The sequence below is a fragment of the Carex rostrata genome, chromosome 10 (genome assembly GCF_964058835.1).
Source record: "Carex rostrata chromosome 10, lpCarRost1.2, whole genome shotgun sequence".
In the NCBI taxonomy this organism is placed as follows: Eukaryota; Viridiplantae; Streptophyta; class Magnoliopsida; order Poales; family Cyperaceae; genus Carex; species Carex rostrata.
Genome location: NC_135927.1, coordinates 7,218,334 through 7,234,614, shown reverse-complemented (window position 1 = coordinate 7,234,614; position 16,281 = coordinate 7,218,334). Strand labels below are relative to the sequence as shown.

General features: G+C 34.2%; 2 protein-coding genes and 1 pseudogene across 2 annotated transcripts; all 3 read left to right on the top strand.

The window, feature by feature from the left end:
• Positions 1–3,047: 3,047 nt before the first annotated feature.
• On the top strand, positions 3,048–7,606 carry LOC144560607 (uncharacterized). The gene is made up of 6 exons (XM_078309848.1): positions 3,048–3,473; positions 4,066–4,283; positions 5,006–5,189; positions 5,422–5,634; positions 6,018–6,549; positions 7,213–7,606. Exons 1-6 carry the CDS (start codon positions 3,168–3,170, stop codon positions 7,344–7,346), a joined length of 1,587 nt encoding a protein of 528 aa, XP_078165974.1. The 5' UTR covers positions 3,048–3,167; the 3' UTR covers positions 7,347–7,606.
• A 4,083-nt stretch (positions 7,607–11,689) lies between these two features.
• LOC144560770 (aspartic proteinase nepenthesin-1-like) lies at positions 11,690–13,203 on the top strand. The gene has a single exon (XM_078310019.1). The coding sequence runs from the start codon at positions 11,827–11,829 to the stop codon at positions 13,153–13,155; it is 1,329 nt and encodes a 442-aa protein (XP_078166145.1). The 5' UTR covers positions 11,690–11,826; the 3' UTR covers positions 13,156–13,203.
• Positions 13,204–14,217: 1,014 nt separating this feature from the next.
• LOC144560220 (aspartic proteinase nepenthesin-1 pseudogene) lies at positions 14,218–15,546 on the top strand (annotated as a pseudogene).
• Positions 15,547–16,281: the final 735 nt, after the last annotated feature.

Genomic DNA, 16,281 nt, shown 5'->3' with positions numbered 1-16,281 from the left:
TTTTGAGTCCGGGGAGTGGTTAACCGGACATTTCTATAAAATCCGGTTATTGGATAACCGGATTGGGTAAAAATCGAATTTCAACGGTGCATCGGTTATTTTTTGTAATTTGATTGAAGTTTTGGATATATATAAAAAAATCGGCTCCTGATTGGTCAGAAGAAACAACAACATTTTTAATTTTCTTCAAAAAAGAGGTGATTTTTAATGAGTTATATATAGCTGAAAGTTGTTATTTTTCTTCCCAAAAATCAGATTTTAAAATAGCCTCTTTGATTCGACTAACATATATCCAAAATGGATTTATAGTACTAACAATATGTGTTTCAGTTAAAGGAATCTAATCAGTCATTTGTCCTTGGATTTACATTTGTAAAATGGATTGTTTGTTGAACCTTTTTGTTGCACATTTGTGGAAGTACTTGGTATTTAAATTAAACCCTTCTCCTCGATCTAATCACTTTTGTTTAGATCTCTTTTTCTAATATAAGTTTTTCTATTCATATATTTGATTGAGAGTGAGTTGTTATTGTTGCCATTGTTAGCATTCTTCCTTTGTGAGGTCTCTTCTTGTAAGATTCTAATTTCTTTAAATTTTTTCGAGAATATTTTTTATTTTATTTTTTCCTCATCATTTTTAAAGCATCCTTTCATTTTTTTTTTTTTGGTAAAAAAACTTATTTTTCTATACCATGAATCAATGGAAGTGTAATGCTAAAAAATTTAAAAATACCCTCAACAAAAAATAAATCAACAGACCACTGATATGTGGGAAAGCGAAATGGTGATCTCCAAGATTAAGGCCGCTATTTGTCGTTACGGCTCCAATCTTGAATCCGTCATTTCACATTACGGCCCCCTATTTTTATATAAATATGTTTTCATGTGCATCATTTTATTTCTCAGATTGAATACCGCAACGTGAAGTGTCTCATTCTTTTTCCCAACAATATTTCTAGATATGCCGAGATATGTCTCATTCTTTGGGACAAAGAATGATGCAGAATTTTTTAGATCAATTGATTTTCTATCTATCTAAAAAAATAGTAAAATTTTCTTCATTTGTGCAGAATGTGCCAGGAACAGTACATGTGAACAAGTAAAGCATGTAAACTAATATATACTGGCAAGCAAACAACATAAACAAAGCATTGAAAATTTGTGCATATAAACCTGTGTTTACAAACACATTTTAAAGGATATAAACATGTGTTTACAAACATTGAAAAATCTGTGTTTACAACTATATAAACCTATGTTTACAAACACATTTTAAAGCATATAAACCTGTGTGTAAAGCAAGTAAACCAATATATACTGGCAAGAAAACAACATACACAAAGCAATGAAAATTTGTGCATATAAACCTGTGTTTACAAACACATTTTAAAGCATATAAACCTGTGTTTACAAACATTGAAAAATTTGTTACAAACATATAAACCTGTGTTTACAAACACATTTTAAAGCATATAAACCTGTGTTTACAAAAATTAAAAATCTGTGTTACAAACATATAAACCTGTATTTACAAATACATTTTAAAGCTTATTCTTCAAACACATTTTAAAGCATATAAACCTGTGTTTACAAACATTGAAAAATCTTCATTTAATGGATTACTTGTTCAAAATGGAGACTGTATTTTTAGTTATTAAATATCAAAAGCTGTTAATTTGCATAATTAAAATTAGAACCAATCCCCCATCGCGTCCCCGAGCTAACTGGGTTTAAATTGTACTTTAAAGTACTTTAAAGTACGTTCAAGTAAGTAGTTAATTAATGATTACATGACTGTTAATAAGCTGGGGGACTAGCTCGGGTATTAGTGATTACAACTCCTCCTAACAGACTGTCGACGAAATTAAAGCGCAAGACAAAACCGTGCAAAGCTAACATTTAAAGCAATCAATGTAAAATAGCAATGCATTAAAACATCGATGCGTTAATTAATGGCAAATTAACAAATTTTCATTATTAGCGAACAGTTAAACCCAGTTAAACCAGTTCGGGGACGAACTCGGATTTGATGGCTCGGGGTACCAGGACATTTCTCTAATTTTTTTTATAAACTGGCTTAGAAAGTAAAAAAAAAAAGTAGTTTTAAAATTATAAGTAAATATGAACAATCACGTGACCAGCCACATAATATAAACAACAGTGATCATATTTGATGTAACTATTTATAGAATGAGAATGTTTTTTCATTATTTGATGCATGTCATATATTTTTTTCTTCACTATCTATTCTCTTTTGTTTATATATATCGTCTTTTATATATACCAATTCTTTCTATCTCGATTCTCTTGATCTTCTTTGCGCCATTCTCTTGTAGAAACGATAGTTGGATTCGCTTATGCTCTTATGTACTCGATGTGATACATTATATCAGAGGTAGAATTAAACTTTTCAAATTATAGAGTTTGATGTAAATAAAGATTAATCTTATAAAAATTTTGTACTATAAATAAAAATTATTTTTACATTATATATAATATTTTACTCTAAATTATATATAAAATTATTATAAATACAAACATTTTGGAAAAAAAAAGTGAAAATCAATTACCCCATTTGATGTGCATAGCTCCCCCTCTGCCTTATGTCATCTTAGTTTGTGTTTAGTGGAGTCAAAGTTTTGTGATTCAGGTATAATTTGAGAATGATTGAAAATTATACATTGAATTCGGATTAGAGATCTCAGACCCACAATGGAGGAAAAAAAAATTGAAGAATAATTTGTAAAATTCGGAATGTAAAATTAGAAAATTATTCATGAATAATTTGATACGATTAACCGAATTATTCACAAAAAAAAAAACAAAAAAAAAGAATTATTCACGAATAATTTGTGAATCTTTGTCACTCTAAACTCCACCTTAGTCAATACAAAACAGCACACGAGCAAATTCGCATATGCCACAGAAGATCTAACATCAGACCTCTCAAACCCAAAAAAAAAAGGCGCTCTATTCTCTCTCCCTCGTTACTCCTCACTTCCAATTTCCACATCACATTCCCAACTTAGCAAAGAAAAGAAACGCGGAGAGATTGCGACCCAAATCCCAATTCAAATCGGAATCTCTCTCTTGTCGCACAAACTTATTATCAAGCTACGATTATCTCTCAAAATCTAATTGAGCAGAGAATAATTAAACAATCACAAATGTCATCCTTTCCATCAATACTAAAAGCGCCGCTGCTCCACCAAATTCCACCAATGCCACGGAAAGGAAGCACTTACAAACTCCACGATCGACGGTCGTTGGCCCGGAGCAAATCCCGGGCTGACGACGAGTTGCGGAACTTCAGGAGGGTCTTGCGATATCTGTGTGCTGACCTGACATGCTTCCGGCTGCCCGTCTCGGCCACCATACTTTCCTGGATTGCCTTTTGTGTTGTCGCAGTTGTCATTCCAACCACCTTCGGTTTTTTACTCAGTCGTCTCCGCCCATACGATTGGGCTGTCCAGGTAACTGCCTACCTGGATTTTGAAAACCGGTATCGGTCTATGTATAATCGGGTTGTTGCCTAGCCCGGATAAAATTTTGCATACCCCTGAACAATGCACACTCTGAATTGGTTAATACATGGCAGTCTGCAATAGATGGGTACCAGTAAATTCTTTTCCCCCTTCTTTATAGTGGGTTTTAAATCCAAATGTATAGTAGCAAAGAGATATGCATAATTGTCACCTTAGAATGTATGGGGGTTAATTTTACTGTAGCCATAACATTCTACTCTGAACTATATAGAAAATAATGTATAATTACAAAAATTTTGAAAATGAATTGACTCAATTTCACTTAACATGAATCTACCTCTGGATTTCAATGCAATTTCACTCTTTCTTGCTTGTCAGTACTGAAAGGTTTAATTAGAAAGAACTTGAAAGATGTTGTATATAGTTTGTTTATCTTTTCCCCTTTTTTATAGTGGGTTTTAAATCCAAATGTACAGTAGCAAAGAGATATGCATAATTGTCACCTTAGAATGGAATGACAGTATATTAATTTCTTTGTTATATGCCGGATCGATCTAAATTTAATAATTCTGAAATACAGATTCCACTGACACTTGCTTCGGGATTGGCATTCAATTCGCTGAACACTCTGTCCCGCAAGTACGGGCTTCGCCGGTCCCTGTTTCTGGATCAACTGGTAAAGGACAGCACCAAGGTGCAGGTGGAGTATACAAAACTACTCCACAAGGCACTTCTTACATTGGTTATTCGGCTGTTGCTACCAGTCTCCATTGTTGATGCATTCTACAAGGCCTATTGGTAAGCTCGAATTAAGGTTCGACTTCGAATGAATCTTTTCTGATATATATATATATATATTTTTTTTTTTGACGGTTAGCTGGCAAGTGTCAAACTAATAAATATATTATAAGAAATTTTTTTTGAGTAAAATATTATAAGAAAAGTTTATTTAAAATCCTAGATCTAAACATGATTTTGTTTTCTATTTATTTCAAGGATTAGAAGCACATCTTTTTCCATTAAAGCTAGTATAGGATTTGCTTTTAATTAAAGGAATGGGAGCAATTAGGACCTTTGTAATTTTGGATTTCAAATCTTACTTCAGAAATGCACATTTGCAAAGAAAATTTAGTTCAGGCATAAACTTGAAGATATCAACTGTAATTCTTTCTAGGGAATTTCATGTATATCCCTCAAAATCTTCGAAATTATGTATATCTCCTTCTAAAATTCAAAATATCATGTTTACCCTCCTAAATTTCAAAAACTCACAAATTTACCCTTTTTTTTTGCCTTTCCTATTAAAACTCATTTTAAATCATTTTTACCCTTTATTAAAATAATAAAATATGAGTAGCTTGTTTTAAAAAAAATCAGTCTTCTTTCTATAACTACATTGTTAGGAGTTCTTAAAAAATTCACAGGGAGTAAATTTGAGTTTTTAAAATTTAGGAGGGTAAATATGATATTTTGAAATTCCTCCTTCCTATAAAAACTTTAACCTTTTCTTAAATAAATAGGTACTACTGCACACTAACAGATCCCAGTACGGCAGCTCAAGTACCTGAATCACTCAACACACCATGGATGGCAGCGATCATGTTCACAGTGGAATTGGCTTCCTTCATGTACCGTGTGTCTGTTCTCTTCCTAGACTGTGTACTTTTCAAGCTCAATTGTGCTCTTCAGGTCCTTCGTATGGAGGTAACCTGCTACTTGATTCCATATCTAATTTGGTACGGTACATATCTGCGTGGCATCGATTTTGAACCTGACAGTATGTGTTCTGGTAAAGTATGGTAAAGTACTGGTAAAGTATGGTACATATATTATTTAGTATATAATACCCTTTACTGGTAAAGTACTGTACTTGAGCAGATACTGAAATTCAGTTGCATGAAATAATATTTTGATAGGCAATCTTTACACAATACAGGATTTCACGAAGGGGTTCCATGAAGAGCCTGATGTGGTAGTTACTCTTGGACATCACATTAGACTAAGAAAGCAATTGAGAATTATCAGTCATCGGCATCGGTTATTTATCATTTCCTTTTTGATAACTACCACAGCCAGCCAATTCTGGACTCTCCTGATGACAACTCGGCCCCATGCACAGTTCAATTTGTTTGTTGGCGGTGAACTTTTTGTGAGCCTCTCTTTTCTCTTAACTTTTGTAAATTCTCTTTTACATAAATTTCTATGGTACCATTGTGAATTCCTTGATTAAACCCTAAATGAACCCCAAAAACCCAAGTTAATATGAATAAAAAGATATAGAAAAGAGAGAAAAATAAAGTTTAGTAGTCTTGTATGATCCATATAAAAGCTGCACATGTTTGCACCAAGATCTCCAATTTTAGTATTTGAGCATATATTTTCCAAAGGGATTATCTTTTCCTTAATTTAAATGACTTATTTGTTTTATGATTTGTAAATTCTCAATTTCTCAAAAATAAAAGATTATCATATTCCAAATCAAATATCATGCATCTACTAATTTAATTATAACCTAATTTTCGTCGAGTGTAGCTAGGTGGAGCATGCTTAGTAGGCGGCATTTTGTTGTGCCTAGGCAGTGCAGCATGCATCACTCACAAGGCACAAGCACTCACCAGCCATGCTGCCACCTGGCATGCATGTGCCACTATAAACCCGTGCGAACCTTCAATGGCAGCAGATGTCGAAGCCCATGCTGCCACTACTGCACCACCCACACCTACGGCTTTCCCCACTGTGGACACCACAGAAACTATTACAGTATCTGTGGAAAAGTCTACTACTTCGCTATCAACATTGACTGAGATTGCCCCCGTCCTTGAACCGGCACCAATAGGAACTGTACACTGGGCCCCACAGGGTAACGAAGCGTCCTTCTTTTCTGTTGGGGGCAGTGAGTTAGCTCTAGATGTCAGCAGCAAAAGCATATGGAGTAACAGCAGCAATGGTAGTAAGAAGGAGGGAGATGAGTGCACTGGCGAGGATGATGATTGGTTTATTGAATTGGACAAGCTCTTGAAAACCACCACTACTGCCATCTCCTACCAGAAGAGACAAGCAATTGGTATAGCATTTTTTTTATTAAATCACATTTATTTGGAAGCCTAACCTTTTATATCACAAGGCTTTTACTAAAGATCAGTATGGTTCAAATGCCTCACCTCTTTGATGCCTCATTTGTGCCTCACATTTTTTATCTACGTTTTTAAAGTCCAAACAGCCGATCTGAACTGGTTAATATGATCATTTAATAAAATGTGCTTGGAGATCATATTTTATAATATTTTGAAACCTTTTCTAATTTGTTAGACAAGTACAAAATCACTATTTTTGGATGGTCGAGAATCTTCTTAAAATAGTGATTTTTTACATATATAAAAAATAGTAAACAAATTCCAAAAAAATATAAATTATGGTCTCGAAGCAAATTTTAGTGTGTAGCGGTTCAGATCGACTATTTGGACTTTAAAAATGAAGATAAGGATGTGAGGCATGAGACTTGAGACATTTGAGCCCACTTTACTAAATCACCTGTTATTAAATCAAATGCAACAGGCATCATACCTGTCACATCTTGTGGTTTCAGATGGTACAGTGGTACTGATACAGAGAGACATATGTGTTATGTTCTTAGCCCTTACCAGTTACCAGTTACCAACCAATCAATTCTTATCAATCGATCAAAAATTGCTCTGATAAAACAATTTTGTGTGTTCACACTTCACAGTGACATATTTGGAGAACAACAAGGGTGGAATCACAGTGTATGGATTCGTGGTCGACCGCACCTGGCTTCACGCGCTCTTCATGATCGAGTTCTCTCTCGTTATGTGGCTTCTTGGGAAAACAGTTGGCATTTAATGTCAAGTTTTTGTTTCCTAATTGTTAGTAGTTTCTGATTTGATTTTATTGGTTTTTGATATGCTTTTGCACATAAATGAAGAATACATGCCGGAGGTTCCTAATCATTTTTGTTAGTAATATTCATTTAACAATATTTGTAGTTGTATTTAACATATTGTGTACATAGATTAAGAGTTTGCAAAGCAAACAATTTATAGGTAGTGGCATTAACATGTTTATATTGTAACAAATATTTATTGGCTTAATTTTCCTATATATCCTTCAACAATTCTTGAATTTATTATTCTTCATTTACTATTCAATATTTCTTATTTTCTTCTAAGCTTCAAGATCTTTCTTATTTGTCTATCATGTTCATATTGTAACAATTATTTATTGGCTTATTCATTTTCTTATATCCTTCAACTTTTCTAAATCTATATAATAATGAGGGGGATTTCTTATATTCATTTTCTTACATCACTGCTTCCAAATCTTTTCATATTTGCCTATAAACTTCACATCAACCTATATAATATTGAGGGGGATTTCATGTATACCTGTCAAAAACTTCAAAATTACGTATTTTACCCTCTAAACTTCCAAAGCTCACAAATTTACCTATTTCATTGTCTTTTATATTAAAACTCATTAAGGCTCACGCAAATTTGTTTACTATAATGAATGGTTTCATTAGTTTTGTAATAGTGATCAGAAACCGTAGAATCATATATATTTGGATTGGTATGACAGTGTATAACAGGCTCCTGTTAGGCCCAATATTTATCCCAAGTTCAAATCAGTTGTACAAAACACACCATGGGTTAGAGATGCAAACGGACCAGATAATATCCATTCGGATCCGGATCCATATCTCAATTTTTGTGAATTCGGATATTTGGATACAGATAATTTATGAATACGGTTGTGAATACGGATACCGATATGGTTTCAATTTTGGATCTGGATCCGGATCCGTATCCGATCCGTTTGCACCCCTACCATGGGCTTAATTATGTTTGCGCACAGCTAGACTTGAGGCAAACCCAAATTTGATTTGTCTTATCCAATATCCCAAATGATGCAAATCCTAAACCCAATAGACCGAATACTAAAAAATGACTCTTTACCTCAAATAAAATCCGACCCGACAACGACCAAATCCACCTAACTGGTGGGTTGTTCAACTGCTGAGTCTGTTAGTTAGCTTGCTAGATTCTATGAACTAAGTTTTCTTTCGGATCTTCTGCGTCCATGTTTTAGACGGAAACCTGTTACCTTTATATGTTACATGGCTTTATGCAAGAATGTGTCTTAACTCTTAATCAATAGAGAGTTAAATCCTGAATTCATATCAGTTAAGATAACAAAATATTTCTGTTTAGATCCAGACTTTCCGATTAAAATCTGCACAAATATTAAGGGTCTCATGCATTCCATCTCGGACTGGATTTTGATCGGACAGGCCGGATCTAAACAATTTATTTATTTATTTTTTTTTAACTCAAGAGTATATCGATTCGTTCGATCCCTTTCTTATTTTACTATTATGATATTATGTGACTAAAATTTAAATATCAACATGAAGATATAATCTTCCTCTATTACTTTTATATTTTAATATTTTATAATTGCATCATAAAATGGAACTAGAATTTTTTACTCTTTTTATATTTGAAAATCAAATTTTAGACCATATCAGATTATTTCTTTTGTATTCTAAACCTGTCATACATTAATTAGTAGCATAGTGTCAAATGAATTATTCGGATTCGAGTGAGGTCAAAAATTGTGATCCGGAAATAATTCAGGAATGATCCGATACCACGAAATGTATAAATAGCGTTTATTGCGTCATAGCAGAACAGTTAAAAAAATAGCACTATGTCCATATAGCACCGGTGCTATAGCGTCAATAGCACCATAGCTTTTATGGTCCAAAAACATCATAGCGGCACTATAGCGCGTCATTTAGAACCCTAGGTAACACGAGGAAGCAAATATTTATTTTTCGCGATTTATCCGCTAATAATACTTATACTACTTTTATTCGCATTTTATTCAATGTTCGATTCAGAAACATTAAAAAATATTTTATTCACGAATAAAATGCATACATTGTTACTAATTAGCAGGTACATAACCAGCTATATCACCAATGCCCCATGCAATTGAGTCACAGAGAATCTGGAAGGGAAATGATGCAAGTAGATTCTTACATCATAGATGCAGGGGCTTGTGGTAGAATCTTGTTTCAGTTAGGACTTAGGACACCAAATGAATAAATAAATAAATTAAGGAGGAAACTGAGGGTACAGATTACTTGGTTAGATGGAAATGGGTGGTCAGGATTTAATCAATAATTTTCTTATCAAAACAGGTCGGAAGTTGCTTTCTCTTACGTTGCTTGATGATCTTCAATCAAATAAGAGCAAAGTAGATAGATCACCAAATCTGACCAAGATGCACTCTCTTTCTCTCTTACTCTGAAAAATTAATTGGCAGAGGCTGCTGCTTTCTCTAACATGTTTTTTTGTTTTTATTTTTCCAAATATCTCTCTCTAATATATAGTCTCTTGCAAAAAATGATATGAGAGGGTTTTTCTCTCTAATTTTTTTAAAAATTCTTATAAAATTAATCCGAACCTTCTCATTTAGATCGGAATATGGTTTGGATCAAATATGACACTATAATAAAATTCATTTAAGGGATATAATCCCATATTACCGGTTGGTTTAGCTTACCCAATTTCTTAAGTATCGATGTCAAAATCCATACAATAATAAATTTAATTAAAAAAATAATCATATTGAAGATAAAAAGGATCGATGATAGAAATAATGAATTGAATTATCGAAAAAACCAACCGATTTTATTCTATTAAATGAGACTTAATATGAATCCTTAATTTAACATGAATTGTACCATACTAATTTTCTCAACCGCTTTCATTATTTCGCTAGTAAATTAATTGAATGTAAGGGTCGGGTTTTGAATCGAGGTAAGCGAAATAGCGAATAGACTACTTAGAAATTTTTATTATCAAATAAAAAGAGTTTACAAAAGAGCAAATAATATGGAGAATATATAGTTTACTAGTTAATTTGTAAGGGTCATATTTTGACAATACAAACTTAATTTGAATTGACGATACTATTAGTAATATATAGGATGATGAGTTATTAACATTATATTAATACGAAAATTTTGATAATGCAAAAAAAAATTCTGACCATTAAAATATAATCTTACTATATTAATACGATTGTAGGGTGACTTAAAAATTGCAATAGCTAGTCTATTTTTAACGAAATTTATCATAATATTTAATTATACTAAAATTGTATGAAAATTGATACATAATTAATTCATAAGTCCAGCAACATATCCATATAATTTTTATATTTATTGCAATTTTTTAATATAATATTGATTCTATTTCAAAATTTATAGGCCCATACAAATTAATGTAGACTAAATTTTTTGTTCATGACATTCGTTTTTAATTTTTATTGTGATGATAAGAGTAAATTTGGGAAAAACAGATCCAAAGGCAATCACTAGAATACCATATAAAATGACTTTGTAAATCACAGAATAATTTCGTTTTGGCTGCTTGTGTTGAATTCCAAGTTCTGAAATGTTGAGTGAACAGTTATATTTTTTTATAGAATTGCTTGCTTGCAATGCACTACAAACTTGGTATTTCTATCCTACCATACAAGAATAATATAATAGGTCAAGTTTGCTCACCTACCAAGCAACATTTTGCTCACCTCTCTTCCTCTCTCTGTCTCTCTCCATTTCTGTCTCTTCTTGATTTGACATTGCACCATTCAACTGGAGATGTACCAAACATGAGTTGATAGTATAATTTGTTGCGGTCTGGACAGAGTTCCTGTTCCGGTTGAAACAAAGCAAACATTATCATACTTCTTGTGTGATAAATTTTATTGATTTGTTACACATAAGACAAATAGTTTGTGTGAAAATTATATAAGAAAATATTTTCAATAAATAATTAATTGCACCAATCTGATGAAGTCATCAAGAATATATAAAACAGCTAGCCATCACAATTGAAGTTCCACTTGCTTTAGTAATTAAGATTGTATCCAATTTGTAATTATAAAAGGTATAAGAACATTAGAAATTGACTGTTAGAACACAAGCCAACCTAATTTACCTAAAAGTCCCTTGGATAAGAAAATTTCATGAAACCTTCTCACCAACTCTCATTGACACATTCTTTGACACTCTCTATTATCAAGGAGAAATCTTACATCACACCATTCATTATAGTAAACAAAAGGTTAGAGAGAATCATGACCAACTTCCCATTTTTTTTCCTCATTTTTTATTTTTGAAAAAAGAAAATAAAAACTAGCTAACGTGTTAGTTTAGAAGCATCAGCCAACATTCCTATAAACCCCCTTTTTTTCCAAAGAAAGCAAACTCCTTGTAGTCCTTAGTCTCTCTCTAACTTTGCCTCCAAAAATGTTAAGCATCATGTCTGTTCAAACCATTCTAATAATAACTATATTATCAGTCGTTTTTTTTCTTCCACATGCCAACTCATCTCGACCTTCCCTTACAGGCTTTCGAGCAGGCCTAACACATATCGATTCGAACAAAAACTTCTCCAAGCTGGAGCTCTTGCAACGCATGACTCAACGGAGCCACCATCGGATGAGTCGTTTGGTCAAAAGAAGTTTAAAGCTCTCGAAACTTGACTCAAGCCCTGGATCAAAGATTCAATCTAAAGTCCGGGCAGGAAATGGTGAATATTTGATGGATATGGCCATCGGGACACCAAGCCAATCATATTCGGCAATTGTCGATACAGGCAGTGATTTGATATGGACACAGTGCAAACCATGCGTAGATTGCTTTTCTCAGTCGACACCAATTTTTGACCCGTCTACTTCTTCGACATATAAAAAGCTCCCATGTGCTGCCACCTTATGCAAAGCGTTGCCTGCTTACACTTGCAATAGTGATAAATCATGTGAATATCAGTATTCCTATGGTGACTCGTCTTCGACTCAAGGAACCTTATCAACCGAGACCATCACTTTGGGGTCTCAAAAGGTTGCTGATGTGACATTTGGTTGTGGTGACACCAACGATGGTGCCGGGTTCTCCCAAGGTGCCGGGTTAGTCGGTCTCGGCAAGGGGCCACTCTCTCTTACTTCCCAGTTAGGGTTGGGGAAGTTCTCTTATTGTCTCACTTCACTAGATGAGACAAAGACGAGCCCGCTGTTCTTCGGCTCTCTTGCTGATTTCAGTGCAAGTTCAGAGACACCTGCACTATCAACACCACTAGTAAAGAACCCCTCGCAACCTTCCTTCTACTACTTATCCCTAAAGGGAATTACTGTTGGTTCAACTAAACTAGCAATACCAAATTCTACATTCGCATTAGACAGTGATGGAACAGGTGGGTTGATCATAGACTCGGGCACATCCATCACTTACTTGGAGTTTGAGGGCTACAAGTTAGTCAAAAAAGCATTTACCTCACAAATGCAGTTACCCGTAGCTGACGGGTCCGATGTCGGCCTGGATTTATGCTTTACGGCTCCATCTGATACATCATCAGTTGTTGTCCCAAAATTTATTTTTCATTTTGACGGTGCAGATCTGGACTTGCCTGCGGACAACTATATTATCGCAGATTCAACTAGCGGGCTGCTTTGTTTAACTGTGATGGGTTCCCGTGGAATGTCGATTCTCGGGAACTTTCAGCAGCAAAATTTCCAAATTCTGTATGATGTTGGGAATGATAAATTGTCATTTATGCCTGCTAAATGTGATAAGCTGTAATTAAATTTAATTTGATATATAAACATAATATATATTGTTATGCATGAATCATTGATTAATTGTTTTGTTTTGTTTTGTTTTATTCTTGCTTTCTCTATTGTATTTTTGTATTTTCTTTACATAAATGCGTGGTTTGCATCTTTGTAGCTGTTGTGTACTTTGCTCATAAATGTGCATAAATTTGATCAGTTATATGTTAATGTTTAGATGTTAAAAATTAAATATATAAGCTGTTTCACAAGGGTTGGACATTGAAAATTTTGGGATAAGGTGGCTAAAAAATATCATTCTTGTGTTAATTTAAAGAGAAAGTTTACCTAACAATTAATTATGTGGACAGAAAAGAAAAGAAGAAAACATTTTGCTTCCCCAAATAATAAAAGCAACTAGATGAAGAATAATAATTCAATTAATGAAATAGAAACGTCATGTGGATGCTCATGTTCAGAGATATATAACTAATGGGTCTGGTTGTTTCCCGGTTCGGTTCAACTATGTGTATATTCCCAGTTCGGTCAATAAGTATGGTCCATAAGGCCATAAATTTAATTACCATATTTCCTATGTTATGGGCCGAAGCCCATCCCATGTTACATGCAGGTAAAAAAACAGTCCTATAAATATATAATACGAAATATATTACCAGTTTGCTTATCTAGGATAACATTCCTTCTTCCTTCTATGGCAGCTGTGCTTAACTTATACGCATGTAATGTGACTTACTTTTGTAGTATATATCTATGTACATCTATATTTAGAATTAATGATAAGCATATAAAATATAAGTACAGTATAGTTATAACTTATAAGACAGAGAAGAATGCCAGTAACAACACTCAGATACAATCAACCATATCACTGTTATGTCACAACTACCGTGTCTCCAGCAGCATGCACCTGCACCTGCACCGGTATCAAACCAGTACCTATAATTAGAAAGTACTACAGCCAAATCCTCAGAAAAAAAAATTAATGCCTTCACTTTAAAATCCTTAGAATGTATCTTTCTATTTACTAATAGACCCAAACTTTAATCAAAGCCAGCAATTTTCTCTCGACAAAATGTCAGAAACAAAAATTCTCCACAACATCATTACACTAACCATGCTCATCCTCCTTGTATCTTTATCGCATGCGGAAGCATCTAAACATTCCATGAAGCATCTACGCATAGACTTAAGGCATATCGACTCGCATGGAAACTTCTCCAAGCTCATGCTCTTTCAGCGTATGACTCGTCGTAGCCATCGACGGATGATTCACCTTGTAAAGAAAACCCACAATCTCTCACAATTTCACTCCAGCCTTGTATCAGCAGCCCAAACTAATGCCTATTTAGGTAGTGGTGAATTTCTGATGGATATGGCTATTGGGACACCAAGCTTATTATTTCCAGCAATTCTAGACACAGGAAGTGATCTAATATGGACACAATGCAAACCCTGTGACCGCTGCTTCAATCAGTCGACAGCAATTTTTGACCCATTTACTTCTTCAACATACAAAATGTTGCCTTGCACCGCTGACCTGTGCAAGACACTACCTTCTTTCAAATGTGGAGGAAGAAACAGTTCATGTCAGTACTGGTACTCATATGCTGACAAAACTTCAACTGCAGGGAATTTGGCATCTGAGACCATTACCTTGGGTTCAACAAAGATCGATAATATTGCATTTGGCTGTGGCAACAAAAACACTGATGGATTTCCTGGAAGTTCCGGTTTGGTCGGTCTCGGGAGGGATTCACAATCTCTAATTTCTCAATTAGGATTTAAGAAATTCTCTTACTGTTTTCGTTCATTGGATGAAAAAAAGAAAAGCCCGATGTTCTTCGGATCGCTAGCATATCTTAATAAAACCGCAGCAACAGGGCCAACACAATCAACACCGCTAGTGCAGAGCCAACAAAATCCTTCGCTTTACTATGTGTCTCTATTGGGAATAACTGTTGGTACGACAAAACTCAATATACCTAGTTCCACCTTTGCATTGAAGAATGATGGTACTGGTGGTACGATAATTGACTCTGGCACAACCATCACTTACTTGCAAACAACAGGATATAATGTTGTGATAAACGCTTTCATATCACAGATTAAGTTTCCTGTGGTTAACGGGTCTCATTTTGGGGCTGATTTATGCTTTTCAGTGCCATCAAACTCATCATTTAATTTGCCAAAATTTGTTTTGCACTTTGATGGGACAGATCTCGACCTTCCGCATAGTAATTATTTTATCATTGACCCGAATACTGGTCTGCTTTGTTTTACCGTCTTGCCTTCTCCAGGTCCGTCGATTTTAGGGAACCTGCTGCAGCAAAATTTCTTCGTTATATATGATATCGGGGAAAATAAATTGTCATTTACACCTACTCAATGTGATAAGCTGTGAAGAATAGAATATTTTTTTATTTGATTTTATGTTTATTTCCTTAATACTAATATTAATGTATAAATTCAATTACATATTTACCGTACTGCAATCTCATTGATTGTGCTGTATTTATTATTGATATGATTGTGTGTCTTCTGAATTTTTTGGTTAATATTTGACGCATGAGTCAATCAGAGCACTAGTGGAGAACATACAATTAGTGTCGCCTTAACAAACCGACACTAATACTTTAGTATCGGCTATTTACAAAAAACCGACACTAATAATATTAGTGTCGGCTAAATCGGCTAATAACTGAGAATTAGTGTCGGCTGTTTATAAAGAGCCGACACTAATGTATTAGTGTCGGCTATTTATAAACAACCGACACTAATACTTAACAATTAGTGTCGGCTCTTTATAAACAGCCGACACTAATACATTAGTGTCGCCTTTTTATAAACAGCCGACACTAATTCTCAGTTATTAGTGTCGGCTATTTATAAACAGCCGACATTAAAGCTAAAAAAATTTCATTTTAAGTCCCGCGCACCTCTTTCAAACGCATCACTCCGATCTGATCTGGTTTAAAACATCTCCTTCACTTCGCTTCACGCTTCTCTCCGATCTGATCTTCTCAAACCGAGCCGCTTCTAGGCGAATACCAGATCTTCTCAAACCGAGCATGCTTCAGTCCAAGGGGCGTAACTTTTGATCCGTCCGTCGGATCGGGCTGAAATTTTGACAGGAGCT